The following is a 17521-nucleotide window of genomic DNA, read 5'->3' as shown; positions in this document are numbered from 1 at the left end:
CTGACCTTAAACAACAAGCAGAAGCATCAGGATACAAATCCAAAGGTCAACACTGCATGAGTTTGGTTAAAATCAAGGGAAATGTAAGATCAACAAAAATAACAAGAAGACAAAGTCATCAATATCCCCTACAAGGCAAGGAGGAGAGAACTTGTTCATATGTTAAGAATTCTTGCACTTACGTAGCAATATGTGTGTGTCTGTGTCTGCATTGCAGTATTTGTTTGTATCTGCATGTGTGTCTGTATCTGCATGTGTGTCTGTATGTGCATGTGTGTCTGTATCTGCATGTGTGTCTGTATGTGCATGTGTGTCTGTATCTGCATGTGTGTCTGTATGTGCATGTGTGTCTGTATGTGCATGTGTGTCTGTATGTGCATGTGTGTCTGTATCTGCATGTGTGTGTATTTGCATGTGTGTCTGTATCTGCATGTGTGTCTGTATCTGCATCTTTGTGTTCATAAGATAGTATAAGATAAGTATTCTTTATTGTCCTGCTAGGGAAATTTGTCAAAAAGCAAATATAATACAGAGCAAATGACAACAAATAATTTAAAGTACATGTACACAATATCAAGCTAATTAGAATATAATGATGAATTATCACATGATCAAAGTACATGGTGTTTGCGTCTGCATTGCTCTTTGTTCCAGTGCTAATAAAACCAGCCCATGCCAGTTTGCACTCCCCACACAGACATGCAGTATACTCACTCCTAACCAACCATTCTCTGTTTGATCTCCCAATACAGAGAGTGATGCATGTCAACAAGAAGAGCCATCTTTCCGAATGTCTTAGTATGTGCCAGCTGGGTGTCAACCATCAACGCTTAACTCTCATGGCAGACAGTCCACCTACCACACCACAGAAGCAGTTATACAATATGAGGCTACAACATCAAACAAACCATTTTGAAAATGATTACTATAGCTGGGTGCATATTGGGGTGATTGGTCCCAGAAATAGAAGCTGCCATACAGATTTAAACCTAGGACTAGAACACCTTAACCCTGCTTACCTCACTGAAGCTGAGGTAGTTCAAGACATCTTGGCCGTCACTGTAGCACCGTTGAGGACTTCCAGTGCTGTTGCCAGGGAAAGTACCATTGCCGGATCCACATTCTTCAAGAAAACAAACAATCACAGTTAAATACTGATAGTCAGAAGATACAAAAACAGAACAAAAAGATTACATAGCTCAGATCAATTATACAAAAAATAACTTTATAACTGTAAAACATGACTGACTGAGAGACTTTAGCATTCAGTGAAATTACAGTTGGTGGAATATTTACCACTGACCTAAAATCTCAGATAAATTTGATTTTTCATAATATTTTTTATGAGGAATATTTTATGACACTGATTTAAACTGAATAAAATGTCACCATAAAAAGGTAACCTGTATGTCTGGCAGGTAGTGTCTGGGCAAGAATATGTACAAAAACATCTCACTGGGAAAAGAAACGAAAAAGACAACTGGTAGCCATAGTAACAAGAGAAAATCTCCAGGTAACCTGCCTGAGCTCATGTCTCTGTCTCTTCCACTGACATGTGAAGGAAGGTGAAACTGTGCGTGGACTGTCCTTACCAACAGCCTCTCCTTAAAATCCTAAGACAAGTTTTATTTGCGCATAAAAAGTGTGGTGGTGTGTGGTCCTGTACATATAGCTCAAGACTGTATCAAACTTTAAGGAATCATTACTGTGCCATTAAACATTCATTAAGTAATGTGTCATTAAATTCTGTTGTACTAACGTTCAATGACGGTGTAAGGTTTTAATGACATAGAGTTTTCATTAGCGAGCCATTAACTTAATGAAGGTTCTGGGGTATCATTATAGCGTCATTAACTTCTTGGAAAAGTTAATGTGGTGCCAGAATTTCGTTGGTGCAGCAATGGATCTACCTACCTAAAGCTCTAAAGATACACAGAAATGTAAAATATGAAATTGCTCATACCACAGTGTAAGTGCAAATACATTGGCGTTTCCAAACTAGACACTGCTACAAGTTATCCTGAATTTTATGTGTTGAAAACAATAAATTTCTCTGCTGTTTATCATGCACTGATAACAGTACTGTGTTGCTGTATTATTTAATTTGGCATATTTACAGAAAGTGTTAGCAAAGAAAATACTGTCTGACATCTGAACATCATAAACATTTAATTGGTTTGTGTACTTTTGTGTAAAGTTATACACTCAATCTTAAAAATGACTCGCAATATGTGTCGAAAATTGAATTTCCTCTATGACGACATATGACTATATAAAGGTCATAGGCTTTTAAAGATCAGGGGCATCACTATGACATGCTTAACACTAAGTCACTGTAACTCAGATCACTTGGAGTGAATTTGCTGTGAATAATGACTGTATATTTTCATGATATTTTCAGAATTATCAAATACAACGATAGTCAAAACATTTGTGACAAATGCACACCTGGCAAAAGATTATATGCCATTGTTTTGTCTATAAAAGAACACAGATAACTTCAATGAAAAAGAGAATTCCTATGAATTGTGTGCATATACATTTCATGAAACAAACTGTTTTTATTCATTTTGACAGTTTTACTTAGGTTTAAAGTACTAAACGTTGATAATGTAATTGGTTAAATGAAAGCATATCTGAACTGTACACATCTTACACATTATACTGAATCTGACGTACAGTGTGACTGTGTTTACTCTTATTCAATCAACTTTCAACATTGTACGACAATGTTGATGTATGACTTCCCTACTGATGACTGATTTCTCATCAAATACCAGCTTCATGGATATGGGGGCCCAGGACTGTGCCAGATAAATTTTGTCCTTAGATGGATGATGTCAGTAATCAGAAACATTCTATCAGCGTATGGTTATTTGTTGTTATTGTTTTCATTTAAAAAAGCGAGAAATGCTGAGAATTTCTTGTTGTTCTCCAGAATTGTGTGTCTGGCGTCACACTGCACAAACCTTACATACGAATATATGAAATTACCATAATAGTATCTGTTTTCAGTTTTCTAGTTCTTAATAGCATACTCTTTCCATGCATTTTCTAGAATGATAGCGATGTATGCTACGAAAGGACAGACTGAGAAAATGCTGCAAAGTAAAACATTTGGTTTTTGGCTTTGTTTACATTTCTAGCAAATGCCTGTGCTACGAGCAGAACATTCTGATTTCACATCCAATATGTTTCAGGCTTTTTCCTAGACACTTGGCATTTGGCACAAAGACTATTTGGAATTTGATTCTAAATGTATGCGGAATTCAGCAATGTATTTCTCACAACTGAATACGAAATACACATGAAGTAAATGGCATCCTATGACATGCCTCAGAAAAACTTGATTTTGTAAATACATGTACTATCAAATATGGTTGGAAGCTCACTTCGGAATTCATGTTCATGTACTTTCCAAAACATCCCAACCAATTCTAAGTTTATAAGCAAAGTTTGAGAATTTGTGATATGTGTTTCTTTACAGCTGTCAAAATGTTTGTTTTTGTTCCGAGGTTCAGGGGAATTCCCAAATTTAATGAAAAGATTAGGATGTTATATTAGGACATCATCAGATAATGATATACTCATAAGTGTTTACTATGACCGTTTTTAATGATGCCATTCACTAACAGTGCATTAAGGATTTAATGTATCATTAGGGTTGGGTGTTTGGCAGCTTGACTCTTGTGAGTATCAAGGACTTCCGTCCTACCCCAAAACGAAGCACACTGATACATGTGGTCTCACCTGAGGCAAGTGATTGGTTCAAGATTGCCTCTGTTCACTCAGCAGAAAATGGGTACCCAGTGGGCACAGGTCATGTGACTATAACCTTCTAGTGCCTAAGATGCAGGTTGGGTTGGATTAGCTCTTTGATTCATTGTCAGCAGTATGGGCACGCCTGGGGTGGAGTGGTGCTATATAAACAGTATGAATAATATCTAAACTTTCAACCTCACCTAGACTGTGAACATTATGCCACTGGTTGACAGACAAGACCTCATTTGCATACTGGAACCATGAGAGGTACTTGAGCCAGATGAAGTACACTGGGACTGAGCTGGAGACAGAAGCAGCAAAGATATAAGACAGGCACTTGTTAGTTGTCAAAGGTGCTAGTGGGTAAGACGTTCTTTATTATGTATACAAATAATTACTCTTCCCTAATGCATGTCACATTTTTGGAATACTTTCAAAATATACTTCTACAACCCAATGTAGAATTTTTCCAATTTTCCCAACCCTATGAGAACACAAAATGCAAATAAACTTTCTATTTAATTGAAAATGCTCTCTCTTTAATGACTATCCCTAAAGGTGTGCATTTTCTAACACTCTGACACTATAATAAACATTATGATGAAATAACATAATTAGCGTATGATCCACCAGTAATACGATAGACACTAAACATATTATATGTTTATAGTAAACATGAAATGATGACAAAATGATGGATCCAACACACTGTATAGCAAATGTGTATAATAATAGCCTTTCCTTTGGCTGGTAGGATAGCCTCGTGGTTAAAGTTATTGATAACGAGTTCTCTGATCTTACCTATTATTGAGAAAGTCCATTCATCTTACCCATTATTGAGAAAAAGTCCTCCGATCTTACCCATTATTGAGAAAAAGTCCTCTGATCTTACTCGGTGTTAAGAAAAAGACCTCCGACATTACCCATTATTGACAAGGAGACCTTTGATCTTACCATTATTGACAAAGAGACCTTTGATTTTACCCAATATTGAGAAAAAGACTCCCGATCTTACCCAGTATTGAGAAAAAGACCCCCGAACTTACCCAGTATTGAGAAAGAGACTTTTGATCTTACCATTATTGAGAAATAGACCTTGGATCTTGCCCATTGTTGAGAGAGAGACCTAAGATCTTACCCATTATTGAGAAAGAGACCTCCAAACAGCATGAATGGGATGAGCAAGGGGGGTGCAATGGCTAAAGCTATGTTCACAGAGCCTGCTACTGTTGAGATTAGGTAGCCTGAAACACATCAACTTTCTTAGCATAGTAAATCAAAAACAATTGTCCAATCTCCTCAAACAGATTAGACTAAGCGGCAATTACTATGTGCCAAGTGAGCAGTGAGGTAGCCCAGAGGTTACGCATTTACTCATTGTGCCAAAGACCCAAGGTTGATTCACCTTACAATGACTGAAGCAAAAAAGCCCAATTTACTCACACACCTAATCTCACTCACCCAGCCATTTCTTCGCGTGGGCTTGTGGCGGTTATAGCTTTGTAGAACAAGGCCCTGAATTTCCAAATCATCAACAGATAGTGGGGCAATGGGTAGTCTAGTGGTTAAAGTGGGAATATAGCTAAAAGTGGCATAAAACCATACTCACTCACTAACTCCCTCACACATCAGGTAGTTGTAAATGAACCATAACAACAACCAAATTATTATGTGAAAATCTGCACATTAAATGATGCACAACCAAGAAACCTTGTGAACCATTCAATTACCAGTAAATGTTATCCAATCATGTCTTTCACAATAGAATCTGAATATGAACACCCATTTGTCACACGAAAACCCATTTGTCACACGAACACCCATTTGTCACACGAACACCCATTTGTCACACGAACACCCATTTGTCACACGAACACCCATTTGTCACACAATGTGTTCAAACCCAATTCTGGCATCACCCGTCATGATACTGCTGGAATATAACTAAAAATGGTGTAAAACTAAACACACTCACTCACTCCAACTTGGCAGAGGTTAATTTCGGTTAATTTAACATAATCAGTTTTATTTGGCGAATCTTAACCGGGACACATTAAATTTGGGTAAAAACTAAGATTTTAATGATAGGTCTACGACCACTCACCAAAGGATACCGCCACGTTGGCTACAAGAATCACAACTCCACAACATATCAAGAAGGTGACAGCATCATTGTAAAACCCTGAAACAAACCAATCACAGACTTTCTTGCCAGGAATGTTCCCCAAAAACAGACCAATCACAGAACATGTTATAACAAGTTTGCAAGAAATGAGAGGACACAGTTGATACAAAGTTAGTTTAAATAGTTGGAAATTTAAACTCTTAGATCAAAATACTATATCTACTGACTGTCACATAAGTCCTTATAAGGCAAAACTAACTTGTTGATTGCGATGATAATGATGTCAATGTCGGTTACTGAGGCTACATACTCTTCAGAAAAAAAGACTTGACATGTTGTTTTGGAGTTTACTAACTGAATACATATAACTGATTCAAGCATGACATTATTGCTCAGTTACAATAAAATCATCACTTTACAAATTTCCAAAACATGATTATCCAGAAAGTACTGGATAAAACCACAGAGAGCTATTAAAACCACTCAGTCACAGCAACTGATATGGCTATGATGAGCATCTATAACAACCTGGCAGCGGTGACCCTCAGAGAAAACATGAGATGACGAATGCTGTCTTGGGGAATGTTTTGATATTCTTGCTGATGTGCTGAGTAAAGTTCTTGTAGTGTCTGAAGTGGCTGATTACGCTGGCACAAGCACCAGTCAACACTTGAGCATTGTTTCGCTAGGGTTCAGTCAAATATATGTAATGTTAGGTCAAGCATCCCCTTAACCCAAACATCAACCACTGATGTTGATGAAGGGAATGGCGTGATGCTGAACTGGTCCTCTAGCAACAGTCTGGCTTCCCATAGCCATTTGTACATGATCTGGTCTGAGATTCAGTGCTGTTCAGGAATGTGGATTGTTGTGGATGCTGCATGCGTGGTGTTTGAACAAAGATGTCTCAACCCGATGCAGCGATCACGGACGCCTGTCGTATTTCAAGGCCCTGTCATCCAGCCCCGTATGACATACATCTGGTAACAGCACTAGGGTCTACCTGTCATCCAGCCCCGTATGACATACATCTGGTAACAGCACTAGGGTTTACCTGTCATCCAGCCCCGTATGACATACATCTGGTAACAGCACTAGGGTTTACCTGTCATCCAGCCCCGTATGACATACATCTGGTAACAGCACTAGGGTTTACCTGTCATCCAGCCCCGTATGACATACATCTGGTAACAGCACTAGGGTTTACCTGTCATCCAACCCTACATGACATACATCTGGTAACAGCACTAGGGTTTACCTGTCATCCAGCCCCACATGACCTACATCTGGTAACAGCACGAGGGTTTACCTGTCATCCAGCCCCGTATGACATACATCTGGTAACAGCACTAGGGTTTACCTGTCATCCAACCCTACATGACATACATCTGGTAACAGCACTAGGGTTTACCTGTCATCCAGCCCCACATGACCTACATCTGGTAACAGCACGAGGGTTTACCTGTCATCCAGCCCTACATGACATATATCTGGTAACAGCACGAGGGTTTACCTGTCATCCAGCCCTACATGACATACATCTGGTAACAGCACGAGGGTTTACCTGTCATCCGGCCCTACATGACATACATCTGGTAACAGCACGAGGGTTTACCTATCATCCAGTACAGTACCAGGACCATCAGCCAGGGCAGGAATACAAAGGTTGGAAGCTGCAAGAATATGTATATCAGTACTTTTCACAAGCCAGTCAGTAAGACAGTCAATGTTCGTGCTGTTTGTTGTTTAATGCCATCACCAGCAGTAGTTTAGCTATATTACAGTGGCCAGTATGAACCAGTCCATATGAGCAGGTGAATGAGTCCCAATCAAGCAAGTCATTGAGTCTGACCATCCACTCCAGTTAGTCACCAGTAATGACCAAGAGTAATCAGGGTTTAACACCAACTGTAGCAATATTCCAAAAACTTCATAGTGAGGGATGACAGAAATATAGGGAATGGAAGCCGGAGCTTGAGTGTGACGAACCACAAGGCTAGCCACTGCGACCATCTAAGGAGATGAAGAGTAGGCTGTGGACATATACTGCAGGAAGAAATTAAGGAAACACCACTTCCTGACTGTGTTCCCACACTAATTCTGTCAGTCGGATGTGTTTGTTTGCCGGTGTGAACCATGTTTTCCACCTGTAGTACGGACGACGAACGTGCAGGTCATGGGTTGACCTCAACAGTAAATTACAAACATTACAATGACATCTCAAGTATATCTTAGGTTGGTTCACAAGTTGGACAAAACCTTGGAATCTGTCTTATTTGAAAAAGGTAACCCGTCCAATCCTCCTCCATTTCCATCTGCTGAGCGCTTACTTTTTCAAACAAAATCAGCTTTGATCCTTCACTTAACACCATCACAGCAATGACTCATGTCTGATAGTATGCTATGTGACTGTTCCTGGCTGCAGGAAAAACTTGGTTAGCTGAGCCTGCACATCATCGGAATATGCATGATGCATATATCAAGAAAAAACTATGGAAATGATTTCTCTCTGAAATGTTGAATAATACACAAATTGTGCTCACCTCTGCAAATGTTTTTGATAAGAAGTAGACATCAACTCGATATAAGCCACTCCCATACTCCCTCATAAAGATTTCTAGCTCAATGGGGAAAGACTGGAAATGAAACAAATGTCAATCAACAAATCAGACTCAACAAACATATTTACGGCACTGTCCCCAATCGTGGTGTGTCATCAGGATGTTACATACACTCACCAAAGTGCCCCATCCCCTCTCACTGTCCCCCATCCCCTCTCAAAGTCCCCCATCCCCTCTCGCTGTCCCCTATCCCCTCTCAAAGTCACCAATCCCCTCTCACTGTCCCCCATCCCCTCTCAGAGTTCCCCATCCCCTCTCACTGTACCCAATCATGGTGTGTCATCATGATGTTACATACACCAAAGACTTACAAAATGTCAAAGAAATGTCATGACTGACGTCACAATATATCAAAAAGTCAGGATATCTTCAATGCCAGTGATATCATAGTGATGATATACACTCATCATGTACCCAAAATGTTGTGATATACCATTACACGTGATGAACTCGCACTATACAGTCCACTGTCATGGTATATACAGAATCTCACCCAAGTGTCTACTGATATCAAATATATCAACACGAGTTCATAAAGTATCAAATATCTGAGACTTGTCGGGGACATTTTACCTTTATCAAGGAGTGTTAATATAACTGATATCAGTAGACATGCGGGTGAGTTTCTGTTTATCATCCAAAATCATCCTTCATCAGTTCTCAATGAAAAATGTACACCTCTGAACACAGAACTGACATTCAATTTCCATTGCAGTGATGTCATAGAATTGTGACGTCATCAGCGTCGTGACATCATAGCATTGTCAGGGCATTGTACAAAATCTACTGTCAAAACGATATCTCCTAGGAGATATATAGAGGATACTAAGTGACCTTTAGGAGATAAACATCATGCATTGGCCAAATTCTGGGGAAAATACTCAATAACACCAGGAAATTGGCCAACACAAGATGTTTATTGACACTGTAAACAGAAAAGTAAACCGAAGGGTTTTACTCTCTGCACTCATTTACTACTAGTACCGGGTACAGCAGAGAAGTGTCATCAGCTGGCCATTGCACCTGGTTCCCATGGTAGCATATCGAGTTGCTCATTTGTGACATCATTCAAACTTTACATCAAAATATGATTTGAATGACCTCACCACTGTTGATGACACAATAAAACAGTTGTTTGCGATGTTTCTAAGTGTCAATATGCAGTGAACAGTCTTGCAGTTTCCGGGAATCTAATACCATTTGATCATGTTTTTCAACCAATCAGATTACAGAAATCAGTGGTTTACAATTCGTGTTATACCACTTTTATTAAATGAGTCAATGATTTGGCATCAAAAGAGCGAATGCGAATTTGATACTAAATCTTTCACATGTTTAATAAAAATGGTATTTGACGGAAGCAAGTTTCGTATTCTGTTTATTTCTCTCCAACACAAATTACTAGGAACTGGTCTTCACTGCCTACAGTGTGAGGACTGTCAGCTTTCCATGAGTCACTCAAGGTGTGGTACCATTCCGACAACGGCATTAGCATTGTGACGTCACAACTGTGAATCATGATGACGTCATACATCTAGTGGTATTGCTGAAACAATATAACACTGCAGTATCTTCCACGGGAGACTAACAACATCTCATCTTACACAGGTGATGCCTCCTGAGGATCACAGTTTTGGACATATACATATATATTCAAAATGTCATTCAGTGTCTTGACATACATGATATACTGCCACTGCCATGATATACTCACATTGATGACAGAGAACATGCTGCTAAAAGAGGCATTGGTGATGAGGAGGAAGAGGGCACCATTGAGGTTCATGACACCTTCCTGGTTGTATTCCTGGTTGAGGTAGATCAGCCCAAACACCACAGCTATCAACTGCAACAACAACAACCAATAGATAAGTTGTAAACACAAAACAACCAACGACATTATATATCAACCCACCAATCAGCTCAAGCAATAACCAACCAACAGATCAGCTGTAAACACAACCAATGAGCTGCAATGATAAACAAGAGTCATCAAAAGATGACATATCCCCCCGGCCCCTACATATTTGAAAGGACAAATCATCTTTCTTGATGTTTTCTTCGAGTAAGTTTGAATCGTTTCAATGGAAGTCATGAAAAATATAAATGCCATATATATCTGTAAACAGCAAAAGGAACCACTTCACGATCTGTCTCATATATCTGCCAAAATCTGTTGAAAGAAATGAAATGTTTTTTGAGTTGTGCCCTGGAAATGAAGCCTATCCCTCCATTTTGAGACTAAGTCAGAATTGTTTCAATGAAAACCAGGAAAATAAAAATGCCAAAAATTGTAAATAGCAAAAGACACCACTTTGTGGTCTGCTTCAAATATCTTCCGAGTTTTGCTGTAAGATATTGAATAGTTTTAGAGTTGTGCTCCAGAAACGAAGCCTATCCCTCCATTTTGAGACAAAGTCAGAATTGTTTCCATGGAAACTGGGAAAATGATATATCACAAAAATTTGTATATAGCGAATGGCACCACATTAGGGTCTCCCCAACATATCTGCCAAGTTTTGCAGAAAGATATTTAGAAGTTTTTGAGTTGTGCTCCAGAAACGAAGCCCATCCCTCCGTTTTGAGACTAAGTCCGAAACGTCAATGGAAACCCAGAAAATTATAAATCACAAAAACCTGTAAAGAGCAAAAGGCACCACTTTGGGATCTGCCACATATATCTAACAACTTTTGCTGACAGATATTACAAAGTTTTTGAGATGTGCTCACACACACACACCTCTCTTTTGAGATTATGTCCGAAACGTTTCCATGGAAACTGAGAAAAGTAAGAAATTACAAGCACCTGCAAATAGCAAAAGGCACCACTTCAGGTTCTGACTGACATATCTACCAAGTTTTGCAGAAAAATATAGAATGGTTTTTGAGTTCTGCTCCGGATATGAAACAGAAACACACCTCTCACTTTTGCCATTAGGTCTGAAATGTTTCCATGGAAACCGAAAAAATAATAAATTGCAAAAACCTGCAAATAGCAAAAGGCACCACCAGGTTCTGATTGATATATCTACCAAGTTTTGTACGAAAATATAGAACGGTTTTTGAGTTGTGCTCCGGAAACGAAGCCCACCCCACCATCAGAGAAACACCAAAATGTTCCATGGAAAAACAAAAAAATAAATAAAAATACCCAAACTCTGTAAATAGCAAAACACACAACTCTAGGTTGAGATTATTACATCTATCAAGTCTGGTTTAAAAATGTTGAACAGTTTCTGAGTTATGCTCCGGAAACAAAATGATTACGGACGGACAGACGAGGCATCAACTACATCCCCCCGCATTACATGCCAGGGGGATAACAACCAATAGATAAGATGTCAGCACAAAACAACCAATCACATGATATATCAACCCATCAATCAGCTTAAGCAATAACCAACCAACAGATCAGCTGTAATAGCAAAACAGCCAATAGATAAGCTGTAAAACACAAAACAAATTATAACCTGCAAACAACAAATGCATACGATTGTAGGCACAAACTAACCAATCAGGTACAACAACAGACATCCATTATATAAGTTATAACACAAAACAACCAATGAGCTGCAATGATAAAAACACACTAGATCATCCAATCAGCTGCAATAATAATTCAGGCACAACAACCAAAAAACAAACCTTGAATGGTGAAAAGCAGTGAAGTTTAGACCTTCAATTCAATTCAACATGTTTTTAAGAGAGGGATACAAAGTAGTGTCAGTGAGCAACATGAGGTAGTCCTAATACCAATCTCCCATTCTATAAAACAAACAACATGTCCTGGATTAGTCAAATCAAAAATATACATAATATTTTTGAGAGCTAGCATTGCTCTACTGAAATATTCTGCATTATCAAACCTACAATGAACCAAATTATCCTGCATAGAACACACAGTATGTGTGTGTCTCCTGTCCGTCCTATTCCTGTACAAATGTTAAAAAATGCTTTCAACCATCCCATGTTGAAAAATCTATTTTGCAACAAATGAGCATTGATCTACACAATTGGGATATGTGTCACCTCTTATGACAAGTATGGGTTACTGAAGATCAGTTCTAACAAGGATCTTCACGTGTCTTCTAGAAAGAACATGGTGCTGACCCGCCAGTTCATGTTGGTCCTAAAGCTTGTAGGACTGGGGCATCCAGAGACAGGTGAGATACCACAAAACAGAAGCAGGTATGTCTGGTAACGAGACAGCAAGTATTAATTCACGCAATATTACACGCAATGCAAACACTGTTCTGTCACCTCCGCCAAACAAACTCACCAAACTCATCAAACAAACAAGCAGCTTTAAGAATTACGATATATTCACATGTAAAATTCCCCCTTTGATACAGCCAGTTAGTACTATTACTCACCAATGTCTGCAAGACCCTGATCCGGAACAAGACCACATCTCGGAACACACTGATCCCACTTCTCCACAGGACTGTACTGAACTGTCGTATCCAGGATATCTGATACCTATCATCATCATCATCATCATCATCATCATCATCATCATCATCATCTAATAAAGCTAACATAACTCAGTTTCTTTTGGTTTCTGACACTCTTGTTTCCACTAGCTACAAAAGGATGGACATGGTATTGTGGTACTCATGAGATATTCACAGCAGACTTTGTCTACATAACACTGACACATGCTTTGCTATATTAGAACACATTCACTCCTATACAGTAAACCAGATGTTTTGAGGTTGTTGATGGACAGGCAACATCAGTGATGTGCACTGTTGATTTATATTGATTTGCTTCACAAGTAAGTGAGTGAGTGAGTATGGTTTGACATCACCAGAAATGGGCTTGACACACAGTGCACATTTAGGGAATCAAATGCAGGTCTTCAACTTGACCAGCAAATGTTTTAACCACTAGGCTGCTTTACAAAGGATGATTTTGATGAAATATATCAACTGGTACGTACTGAGAGCAATATTGTTCTATTTGCACATGGATATTTGCTTAGCAAAGACTTTATGCTTCACTGAGTCTTCTACTGCGTAACTCCTACTGTGCCACACAGTATCTACACTGCAGGTGATAGCATTGCCAGTAAACATCTGATACATTGTCCACATTTGGAATGACTTTATTTATATCTAGCCTATTGAGACAAAGAGCATGCTTCGGGCTCTCTTTTGTTACACATGTAACAGTAAGTGCTGGAGACTGGAATCTTGTTTTGGGTCCCTCACTTGATTTAGAAAATTAGTAACGTTTAACTTATCCTAAATCAAGGAATGTTGTCATGGAAAACTTACAAAAATATGACCTTTTTGATAAATGGAGGGAATTGAACAAAAAATGTAGCAAATTTAAATGATGGTAAAGGAATCAAAAGAAACGAACAAGCATAGATTGTTTCCTATTTCTCATGATATGTTTGATAAAACTTTGGATTTTGATTTCTTACGAGGCTACAAAACTGACCATACTTCTATATCATTAACCCTCTCACTCAACTAGTAATCTGAATAGAGGCAATGGCTACTGGAAATTTGATACTTCAATACCTTCCTAAAACCAACAACTTGGCTAAGACAATTTTAGAAGAAACAATCAAAGAATACTCGGAAAATGATACATCTGAGAGCAGCAATATTGATCTGAATAGTGATAAGGTTTGACTTAAAAAAAGTGATAGTTCATTCATGGAAATCTTTCTAATGAAAAGTTAAAGGCAAAACTATTTTGCATCCTAAGACAACTGAATTGGAAATATAAAAAGTCTGTGAAGACAATATAAGGAAAAATTCCAAAACATAGAGGAGACCATGCTATCAGAACTTAACAGGAATTAAAAGGCACTCAGATTAGAATTAGAATTGTATGGCATAAAAATGAAGAAACCTCAACCAGATACTTTTGTAATGTAGAAAAAAAACCTTGTTGTCAGCAGATCTATAAAATTGATACTGACAAAAATGAGGATATTACAGATAGTATTTATATCTTCAAGCAGCCAAGAACATTTTATAAGGTGTTCTATTCATCAGTTAGCAGATGGGAAGTGAATGTTGATTTACAAAATGTTGGAACAGCTTCACTAAATGATGCATTAAGAACTTGAAAACTGATATGGAGGAAATCACCAAATCACCAAATACAATAATAGTTCTGGAATTGATGGATCCCCCATTGATTTCTTTCAATTTTCAGGAATGATCTTAAAACATGGATTTTCCAATTGTTAAAAATGTTTCTATTTAGAATAGGTTATCTGTGACCATGAAGAGAGGGACTAGAACATGCATACCCAAAGCAATTATAGATAAACTTCAGCTGAAAAATCGGAGACCAACCAGTCTTTTGAATGCTCTTTATGAAATAATTGGTGCATGTATAACAAACTGTTCAAAAAAAGACATTCAACTTACTTATCCATGGAAGCCGAACAGGATATATTCAACAGGATATAACAGGATATATTCAACAGGATATATTCAAGGTAGAACTGTTAGTGACAGTACAAAATTATTATATGACACTAAGTTTACAAAAAGAGAAATAAACCAAGTTTACTGCTTCTAATTCATTTTGAAAAGATCAAAAAGTTTAAAAAGATTTTATCAATTCAGTCCTTAACAAATTTGGTTTAGGTCCACAAATAATATGCTGGGTTTTTAATCTACGATGATATCACACTACTTCTTGCATGACACAAAATGGTCACTTTTCTTTGAAAACGAATGTGGTTGTAGACAGTGCAACACCTTGTCATCATATCGATTTCTCTTTGTAGCTGAAATCTTGGGATGCATGACAGAAAATAATGATCACATTATAGGCACTGTTATTGATGACAGAGAACATAAGTTAGGCCAATGTTCCAAGGAATTATTTCTTAATGCAGCTATTGATTTTCTGAGATATCAGGTCTGAAAACAAATATAGAAATATAAAAACATTTATTACACCTTTAAATTATCCACTCAGACTTTACTGTGAAGAACCATGTGACAATAATCCCGGCAATATATCTTATAATGATATCTTCCAGTATGGAGCAAATATATCATAGTCAGTCATCACTATTAAACACCTAGCCATGGACAGTGAGACGATAATTGTTTATTGCCAGTAAAAGACTTATTTGACGAACAAGGATTTATGCCTTTTGGTAAGTTAAAGTTAAAATACAAAATATGAGGGACACTATTAGACTATTACAATCTACTTCACATCTTGCCTGATATTTGGAAAATTGATATCAAAAGGACAAGGATCATTCCTACATTTAATACATCAATGAATAATACAGAAAATATATCAAAACTCCCAAAAGGTTCAAGATTATTTTATGAACAATTGATTTATGAAAATGATAACCTTGACACTTATACCAAATGGGGACTGATTGTGCATTCAACTGGCAGAAAATTTTAACTTCTACAGACATGGACTGAAAGATGTTCAACATCTTGGTTTCAATACAGAATTTTACAAGGAGATATTGCAATAGAATTATTGGAAATGAACCTGATTGACCCCAATGATTTGTAAAGTTTATGCAATGATGTGTCAGACAGTATTTGTCGAGTATATTGGGAATGTTGTGAAACCATAAAATTCTGGCGTCATCCAGAGCTCTGCATTGATATCTATTTACCACAAAAAATAAACATTACAAAATATTTTATTTGATTTGGTACATTACATAATGACATTATACTAAATCAAATCATTACCTCTGCCAAAAAACAGATCAGTTTATGTAATATTAAAAAGTCAATTGAAACATTCATTAATTCCTGTGGGGAAAAAAGTATTTCAAGGTGAAACAATGAAACTAAGAAATGAATGCATTAAACAGAATTCACAGGTCCCAATATTCAGAAGCTGATGGTGATTACATCCTTACAGCAATGTATCTTCTCCGTTCCTCTATTTGTTGTTACTGTTTGTCTTTGATATGGTTGACATTGTAACCATGGGAACAAAAACAAAAGTCATGACAAGTCCAAACACATGCTGCTTTTTGGAAGGCTTAAACCTAATTTCACTTCTCCTAGAACGTTACAACAGCTACCTCACAGATATTGCAACAACTGAGCATCAATGACGAACCCTCCATTACTAGTTCCACGTGTACCAAAATGAATTACATTCTGAGTGAGTGAGCATTTTATGATACTTTCAGCAATATTTCAGCAATATTATGACAGTGGACACCAGACATTGGCTTTCACACATGACAGACAGGAATTAAACCTGTCCTTCAGTGTGAGGAACAACAGTTGACTTACACAATTATGATGCCAGTGAGTGAGTGAGTGAGTGAGTGAGTGAGTGAGTGAGTGAGTGAGTTTAGTTTTATGCAGCACTCGGCAATATTCCAGCTATATGGCAGCACCCTGTAAATGGTCAAGTCCAGACCCAACAATCCAGTGATCAACAGCATGAGCTTCGATCTGTGCAAATGGGAACCAATGACATGTGTAAACCAAGTCTGCGAGTCTGACCACCTGATCCCATTAGTCTCCTTTTACCACAAGCATGTGGAAAGTATGTGTTGCTGAAGGCCTATTCCACCCCTGACCTTCACTGATTTGGCCCATTGGCAAGAAATGACCCCCACAAATGTTGAGACAAAACAACATGAATGAGTTTTGAATGTTTAATTTATTACAAGTCATTTATCTTAGCTACCATAACTTCCCACATTTCAAGGAAACACACACGATTATAAATAGTGAAGGTAACGCACGCACCTGTCATTCCCGTTGGCAAAAGCATCTTCAAGCTAAAAAGTAGAAATAGATAAATAAAACATAAAATAGAACATTTATTAAAAATGCTACATTTGATCAGTCAGTTTTGTCATAACTTGTTGGTATATTCTATTGAGTTCTTCAGAGAGATAGAGTTTGGTTTTGAATGACAAGATCTAGGGGCCACTACATTTGGTGGTTTTATCAGTTGAGCACAGGGACAGAACTGTTGCCATGATTTCAGACATGGCTCCTGACGACACTCATGTTCACGTACTGGCTTA

The 17521-nt window shown here is 37.8% G+C and overlaps 1 protein-coding gene across 2 annotated transcripts in view; it reads right to left on the bottom strand.

Annotated features, from left to right (window-relative positions):
- The window catches only part of LOC137256058 (protein white-like), a 71718-nt gene that overhangs the window by 2962 nt on the left and 51235 nt on the right, over positions 1–17521 (bottom strand). For both annotated transcript variants that reach the window (XM_067793739.1, XM_067793740.1), the window contains exons 11-19: positions 17238–17269; positions 12882–12987; positions 10223–10354; positions 8431–8523; positions 7503–7560; positions 5867–5944; positions 4901–5006; positions 3963–4063; positions 1020–1123 (exon numbers count right to left, since the gene is read on the bottom strand). In XM_067793739.1, coding sequence (XP_067649840.1) covers positions 1020–1123; positions 3963–4063; positions 4901–5006; positions 5867–5944; positions 7503–7560; positions 8431–8523; positions 10223–10354; positions 12882–12987; positions 17238–17269 — 810 coding nt within the window. The remainder of the gene's footprint in view (positions 1–1019; positions 1124–3962; positions 4064–4900; positions 5007–5866; positions 5945–7502; positions 7561–8430; positions 8524–10222; positions 10355–12881; positions 12988–17237; positions 17270–17521) is intronic.

Source organism: Haliotis asinina, chromosome 11, assembly GCF_037392515.1.
Source record: "Haliotis asinina isolate JCU_RB_2024 chromosome 11, JCU_Hal_asi_v2, whole genome shotgun sequence".
Taxonomy (NCBI): Eukaryota; Metazoa; Mollusca; class Gastropoda; order Lepetellida; family Haliotidae; genus Haliotis; species Haliotis asinina.
Note: the sequence above shows the minus strand (reverse complement) of the source record. Positions and strands in the feature narration are given on the sequence as shown.